This window comes from Cavia porcellus, unplaced genomic scaffold (genome assembly GCF_034190915.1).
Source record: "Cavia porcellus strain 051 isolate PalLab524CR breed Dunkin Hartley unplaced genomic scaffold, mCavPor4.1 scaffold_15, whole genome shotgun sequence".
In the NCBI taxonomy this organism is placed as follows: Eukaryota; Metazoa; Chordata; class Mammalia; order Rodentia; family Caviidae; genus Cavia; species Cavia porcellus.
Window position 1 is genome coordinate 75,022,465 of NW_026947498.1, and position 7,330 is coordinate 75,029,794.

A 7,330-nucleotide genomic window follows, 5' to 3' on the forward strand; every position below is an offset into this window, starting at 1 on the left:
GTCTGAAGGTGAGCCCCTGTCTACTGGGAGCTATAGGGGGAAATGTTTGAGGGTCAATAGCTGCTATCAAGAAGGCCATCCAGTTGGCCAGTGGCGCCATAGGAGGCCAGTGCTTTGCCAGGCCTTCGCAAGGGCAGGCGTACTTCAGTCCTATCTCGTTGTGACCACTGTTGAGCACCTGTGGGTGCTAAGTTCAGACTCATTCTTGGGCACGCACATCGCCTTGTTCATGTTGTCTTGGGGACTGGCCTTGAGGGGATGCTGACTTTGATACTGTCACATCCAGCACCTGCTGGTTCCTACTCAGCTCCAGGTGCAGTGTTGTGATCCTGGGACACTCCGCTGCATGTCTGTCTCCTCCTTTGTTCCCCTCATTCTATTGTCCCTACCCAGAGTCCTTCTGTCCTGCGCTCCTCCAGGATGTCAGTGCGAGGCTTCCCCCTGATGGAGTCAGCACCTTGCATGGATGTTTGGCAAGCAGTTGGGATATTTATTTGCCTCTTAAATAGCACAAGGGTATCAGGAGTTGCTGTGGAAGCACTGGGGGGTGGGGGGGGGGGACAAGGCAGCTGTCCTGCAGCATCACTTGTCTGCGGGGGCCTCTGGAATGGAAGGGATCCAGTCAGAGCTCTAGGGCCCCACCCCGCAGTGGCCTTGGCCTTGGGTAGGGCCCTCATCTGTGCAGCAGGCACGTGCCACCCCACCCACTTCACAGCGTGCAGGTGGCTCCCTTCGTGATCTCATGCTGAGGACTCACCTTCAGCCTCTTCTCCAAGGACAGCCTGAAGCAGTTTTCCCAGGGCCTGGCTGTGCTGCTGGTACTGAGCCCCGGACAGTTTGACTCCGATATCCAGTGGGACATTGAACTAGGATACAGGGTGACAAGGGAGGTGTCGGAGGTCAGCCCACTGACACACCCTCTGAGGGAGCAGGGGTGCCTGGTATATGTGGGCAGCTCTTTTGCCACTTTGGCTGTTCCCTAACTGTCCAGTCTCCCATGTATTCTCCAGCCTCAGCTTCCTGGGGTTCTGATTAACACTGTGGAGCCCCCCAGAATGTTTTTCTCCCCCTTCTGGTTTTGGGAGACAGGAGAGTGAATCACTGCCAGTGGACTTTTGAACCTAGAGGGGAGGCTTGGGGGTATGCATACGGGCTGCTAGCCTGGGAGGTGCTGTGTCCTCTCCCTGCCCATCTTCCTCTTCCCATTGTCCTGCCTCCCCACCTCCCTCGGCTGCTCTGGAAGCTGGTTTCCTAGCAGGGAGCTTCCAGCTAGGCCCTTTCTTCTGCCTATGCTTCTGTCCTTCCTCTGGGGTAGTATCTCCTTTCTCAGGTTTCTAGGCATTCTCTCAGATGGGCCACTGCAGGTCACAGCTTTGGGGAGACCGCAGAGAGCTCTGTGTGTGGCCATATCAGAGATCTTCCCTTGTAGAGAGCAAGAACCGGACTTTAGCTGTTCTGTCAGTGGCCACCTTGGGGCCAGTGTGTCGTGACCAGGTGTCTGCATGTGTCTACAAAGGTAGCTTAGTGCCAGAAAGGAGCCTGGTATCCTGGCTTCTTCTCCCAGACCCCACAGTGAAGCCCAGGGAGGTTATGAAACTGCCTGTGGGCACAGGAGGGCTGGTGGCCCAGGACCAGGAAGCAGGCCTCTGTGGCCCACCCAGCCTCCAAGGTGCAGGCCTGCACTCCTGCCAGCCAGGCCTGCATATGATTCCTGCTGCCACACCACACCTTGGTGCTCCTCGAGGCAAGGCTGGCCTGACCCCACTGCATAGGCTTGGAGATTGGCTGGGAAGTTCTGACGTGGGAACTGCCATGTGGCCCCCTTGTAAAGTGTTATTCACCCTGAAGGTTGTGGAGGGCAGATTAGTGTCTTTAAGCAACTGGCACTTATTCCTTTGGACAATTCCCATTTTTCTTCTCCACCCAGACTGGTGAGGAGTGGTCAGGTCATTTGCCAGTCACCCTGGGAAGCAACTAGCCTGTCTCATGGGAAATGCTCCATAGCCTCAAGCAAGCCTGGATTATGCAGGTGATCCATCTGTGGTCCATCTGTTTGCTGGGGGTCAAGGAGTTTATCTTAAAATTTGAGTTCTGAATGTGATCTGGGGGGAGATTTGAGGAAGATAGCGGGGACTGAGATGAGGTGGAGCTACTATGGGAATAGTCTGGTGGTACTGGATGGACAGGCTGTGCTGTGGCCTGCCCAGTCCTTACCAATTATACCCCAGCTTCCAGGTACCCCTCACTGGCTTTGGCCAAAGATGGCTATTTCTCTAGGGCCAGTAACCATGGATGCTAGGTACCTTCTTGATACCTGGCCTTAGCTTGAGACCTCTGTCCCACCTGAGCTGGCGCGCACTCCTTGCCTGGGCGAAGTCTCCTTGTGTGGGCCTGAGGGTTACAGGGCACCCAGGTGGGAGTCTGTTGACCAAGACTCACATCATGGAGGAAGGCTTCTCTGGAGAGGGTTACAGAGGGCAGCCTTGGGGCGCTCCTTTCCTGTGACCATGACCAGAGCAAAGGATGGGGACCAGGAAAGACGCCAGGCAGGACTCCTCCTTCAGAGAACAGGGAAGTGGGTCTGTGGTCAGTCCTGACTGGGGCCCTGGCTACACCCTCTGGCACTTTAATTCACCTCTCTGAACTGATGTTTCCTGTCTACAGAGGGGATTAGTAGCACCATCCCTACTAACCTTGTGTGTTGTACAAATTAAATGACATGCAGTAACAGTAAGATGCAGGCAGGTGTAGCTCAGTGGTAGAGCACTTACCTAGCCTGGGCAAGGCCCTGGGTTTGATCCTCAGTGCCACAAAAATAAAAGAGATAAAACAGCTTGCACATGAGACTACACAGGTGAAAGGATGGGCACTGGCTGGACTGTCTTCTGGCCTGCCCTCTCCTAGCACTGCTCCTGCGGGCCTTCTCTGTGATAGTGCTGATGGCAAAGATCAGGGAGGGCCAGAGTGATGGGCAGAGTCAGCCTGGCCGCCCCTCCTGGAGACACTGGAAAGCCTTACCCTCAGGACAGCCCTGCTGTGTTCAGGGAGCTGTGGAGTGTGGGGTGAGGGTGCTCCGTCCACACAGGAGGCATCTGCTGTGGTTGCAGAGGCTTGAAACAATCCATCTCAGGTGACCCTCCCCCTCAGTCCCCACAGTGCCCAGATTCGAGGAGCTGCCCACACGTGAGCAGTGCTCCCTCTCGCCCCTCCAGGCATTCCAGATGGGCAGCTCTGCCCCATGCACGGTTCTAGGAAAAGCCATGCCACATGATCCTATTGTCTCATCCTGGGATGCCCTGCAGAAGAGGTGATGACGCTGGGAGCTGCTATGAAGAGCTCCAGACAGCATGGAACCAGGAACAGGGTTGCAGGCCTGGAATCTAATACCTTGGGAGGCCAAGGCAGGAGGATCACTGTGTTCCAGCCTGGCCTGAGCAGTTCAGTGGCTTAGCAAGATTCTGACTCAAGGGCTGGGGTTTAGCTCAGTGGCACAAGTGCCTTGCCTAATAAGTGCAAGGTCCTGAGTTCAATCTGTAGTACCAAAAAAAAAAAAAAAAAAAAAAAAAAGACTGATTCAATATTTAACAAGATGGACCAGGCATGGTGGCTCACATCTATAATCCTAGTGCTCAGGAGGATCTCTGAGTTTGAGACCAGCCTGGGCCACATAGTAAGCTCAAGGCCAGCCTGCACTGCATTAGTGAGACCCTGTCTCAAATACACACAAACAAAATTAAGAAGGGCTGGGATGGAGCTTACTGTGAACGCCCTGAGTAATGGACCAGCACAGAGCAGGTGTAGTGGAGCCCTGCAGTGACCAGTAGAGGCAGCAGAAGTTGTTAGAAGAGCTCCAGAGGGCCTGGGGGGCTGTGAGCCAGGCTATGTAGTGCCAATGGGGCTGGCTGAGAGCCCAGAGCCTCCCACACCAAGGCAGCTGTGCTTTCCCAGTTGGTGACTTCTGTCTGTGTTGAGTGCAGCGTGATGGCGACCACCACTGCTGGGTTCACCCCACAGGTTCTGGCCTAGCTGCAGTGAGGTGTGGCCACCTAACTCTTAGGAGCCAGAGCCTCGAGCGAAGTGTTGCAGACAGCCCCATGCCATCCCTAATGCTTGCACTGTCTCTGCAGGTTTTCCTTGACCCATGCAAGACTGTCTTAGCCAGTGTCATGTTACAGTCCTATAATCTCAGACCTCTGGGAGGCTGAGGCAGGAGGAGCTCAAGGTTCAACCCAGCTTTGGCACTTCAGTGGCTCCGCAAGACCCTGTCTCAAAAAAGGGCTTATAGCTCAGTATAAAGGTCCTAGGTTCAGTCCCTAACACCAGAACCAAACAAACCTGATCCACTTTGTCTACAGGCGGGGACTGCTGTTGCTCACCTGTGTGCATTTCTGTCTCCACGCACTCCATCCCTGCATTCAGGCCTTCAAGGCCCCCCGCTGGCCCCTCTGAGACCGCCTGGCGCCGCCAGTGCCACTGCTCCCTGGCTCCGGGCCTTACACTACTGCACTCTGTGGCAAAGTTACTTCTAGATACTTTTTTCTTGAGCAAAGGCTTCACGGAATCCTGTGCGAAGCTCAGCTGGTGGGACTAGTTTATAATTTCTGAGTAGCCTGTGGACAGGACTCCGGTCATAGCTGCCTCCTTGCCCATCTCCCTGACCCCCGCCGCGAACCCCACGCCCTTGGCTCTGCCGGGGACAAACCTGGGTCTCTAGCTCCTCTCGTGCCGCGTCAGCCTTCCCTCTGCCTTCTGGGCGGGGCCAGTCTTCCAGCTCTCGCGGCTGTATTTTGGCTGGCAGCTTCCTGGACTCCTTTCTCTGCTGGGAGGCAGAGGGCTTCTTTAGCCCACTGTGCCTTTCGGCCCAGAGTGGAGCTGCATGGCCGCGGTGCACGGGCTGGGGTGCGTGGCCTGTGCAAGGCCTGTGTATGGTCGGAACTGGGGCCTCACCTGTGCGCTGTGATGCTCAGGGCTCCGAAAGCTAGCGCCGGCCATGGCCAGCTCCATCCAAAGCACGCTGAGGAGCAACAGGCTGCAGATGGTCCCCGCCAAGGTCATGGCCTCCACCAGAGGGGACAGGCAGAGGGGCCTGAGGAGAGAGACTCGGGCAGCTTGCAGTTCCCTTTGCGGGGCTGCAAGCCGGCGTGGGCGGAAGCTGGCCGTGGGACTGGACCTGGATTTAGCGGGCAGGAAGCAAGGCTGAGCTGGGGTAGTGCTGTGGTAGATGCTGGGGTGTCTGCCCCGACTCATCTCCCAGGCCTGGGAGAGCCTGTGCTGAAGTGCAGTCGAGGGACCATGGAGCCAAACCGGCGAGGTCCCCAGGGGATACGGGGATTGGGGCAGCCAGCCTGGCCTGGGCCGTCCTGTTTAGATGTCCCTGCTGAGGCCCAGAGGAAAGCGCGAGTGGCCAGCACTCCCACGTCAGCAGTGGACACATACACAAGCAGAAGGAGCCGAGCTCTGCACCTACCTGGACTCTGCACGGCTGGTGCACGGGGGCAATTTGGACCTTATATAGGAAGCCTGCTGTTTGCTTTCATCCAGCGGGCCCATCTCCGAGGTGGTCAAGCTGCCTTAGGCTGACACACATTCCCTGGAAACTACACCCCCTCCCCCCAGGAAGCAACAGTGGATGTCAGGCACCTGCGAGATGGCTGGGTTGGCATGGTACCATTGTGTGTGTGCCTGTCCCAGCTGACCCTGCTAACAAAGTACATAGATATTATTATTTTTTTTTTTTCTGATTTTGGTCTTTTTTGTCTTTCTGAGACAAAGTTTCACTGTGCAGTTCAGGCTGGCCTTGAATTCCTTTGGTAACCTGGCCTTGAAGTACTGATTGTCCTGCCTCAGCTTCCTGAGTGCTAAGATTATAGGTGTGAGTTCTACCATGTACGCACTGCTGTGGGGTTTTGCTCTGATTTTTGCTGTATTAGGATTGGAACCCAGGGCCCAGGTCTCTGTGCTGAGCTGTGTTTCTGGCAGCAGCAAAGGGATCCTATTGTGGGTGGTGCCTGATCAGTCTGGTGAGTCTTGTGGCCCTGGGCTGGCTCAAATTCTCCTGTGCTGTTGCCTTAGGCAGGTCACATCACTGACATCCTCTGTGCTTAGGAGCCTGCATCTCAGATCCCTTAAGGTTTAAGGGGTGGGTATTGAGGGTGTTTCAACCCTAAAGAATCCGCCTGACAGTAATGGCTGGTGTCACCTACACCCTGACACTTGGGATCTCCTGCCTTGCCATTTCCTCTAGATGTCAGCAGCCTGGGATCCTTACTTCAAGAGCAGCATCAAACTGATGCTCAGGGCAAAGTGAGCTGTCTGGGGGATGTGTGCTGGGCTGGCTGCAGGCGGGAAGGGCTGCTGTGGGGAGGTGTGCAGGCCGGGGAGGGTCGCAGAGCAGGCCTGGCACAGGAAGGTGGGGCATGATGAAAGGGCTAAAGGGTGGTTTGGGTCAGGTCTTGGTGCTCCTGTGATCTGCCTGATCCACAAGTAGAAGGAGGCTAGGGGAAAGATGGAAGTGCAGAGTTAACTGAGAGTTGGGAAGTCCTCAAAGCCCCAGAAGCTGAGCCTTGATTCCACTAGAAGGTGAACTGAATGACAAGAGAGCCATGCTTCTCCCAGAGCTGTGCAGGTCCCAGGGTGTCCCAGGCCTGCTCACGGTGCTCTTGTGATCCAAGTCTCCTCTGCCGTGGGCATGGTATTCCAAGAAGGTGGTCCTCCCTGTGCTGTGGGCTGGGACAGTGCAGAGAGTCAATTGCCAGATGATTGTGTGACCTGCTAGAAGGACTAGGGGTGGGGCAGAGACTTGGGACAGTTGGAAGCAAGACTGGGTGGGCTGAGCCCCTCAGCAGAATGGGGAACTTGTGTTGGAGAATGGCCAGTTTTCAATCCCAGAACAGGCGCCACACCAGGAGCCTTGGGAGCTGTCACCACCTGTCTTGGTTGGATACGTTGCTGAGACATAATACCTGATGTGCAGAATTAGGGAAGGAAAGGTTGGCTTGCAGAGGTTTCAGTCCATAGTCAGCTCCACCACAGGGAGACTCGTGACAACAATTCCAGGCGGCAGAAGACAGCAAAAACAATCACAATGAGAGCAAAAGGGGCGGGGCGGAGAGAAGACTGGTCCTTGTGTGTAGGCCACCACCTTGGGCGGGTGTAGCACACCTGTAATCCCAGCACTGGACCATGAATCAGTCACAAACTAGATTCAGCTGCTTCACGACTACATGAGGCTTTGGGGCACATCCAGACCCCGACCCTGAGCCCAGCCCTCTGTCCTCAAGATGGAGATGGTGGAGAGAAGTTTAGCGTTCTCAAAAAGACCTGGAGCCTT

At 55.6% G+C, this 7,330-nt stretch overlaps 1 protein-coding gene across 1 annotated transcript; it reads right to left on the minus strand.

The window, feature by feature from the left end:
• Window positions 1-467: 467 nt before the first annotated feature.
• Window positions 468-5,601, minus strand: Ghrl (ghrelin and obestatin prepropeptide). Its single transcript, XM_063225255.1, has 4 exons — window positions 4,948-5,601; window positions 4,703-4,819; window positions 758-866; window positions 468-602 (listed from the first exon to the last, which is right to left on the minus strand). Exons 1-4 carry the CDS (start codon window positions 5,245-5,247, stop codon window positions 583-585), a joined length of 546 nt encoding a protein of 181 aa, XP_063081325.1. The 5' UTR covers window positions 5,248-5,601; the 3' UTR covers window positions 468-582.
• Window positions 5,602-7,330: the final 1,729 nt, after the last annotated feature.

What these genes read in the sequence shown, in the direction of transcription:
- Ghrl (XM_063225255.1), bottom strand. Translation starts at nt 5,247, where the DNA reads ATGAGTCGGGGCAGACACCCCAGCATCTACCACAGCACTACCCCAGCT. An exon ending in CTGAGCATCACAGCGCACAG is followed by an intron (nt 4,820 to 4,947) that starts GTGAGGCCCCAG and finishes TCTGCCTCCCAG; the next exon opens with CAGAGAAAGGAGTCCAGGAA. An exon ending in CCTTGGAGAAGAGGCTGAAG is followed by an intron (nt 603 to 757) that starts GTGAGTCCTCAG and finishes CTTCCATTCCAG; the next exon opens with AGGCCCCCGCAGACAAGTGA.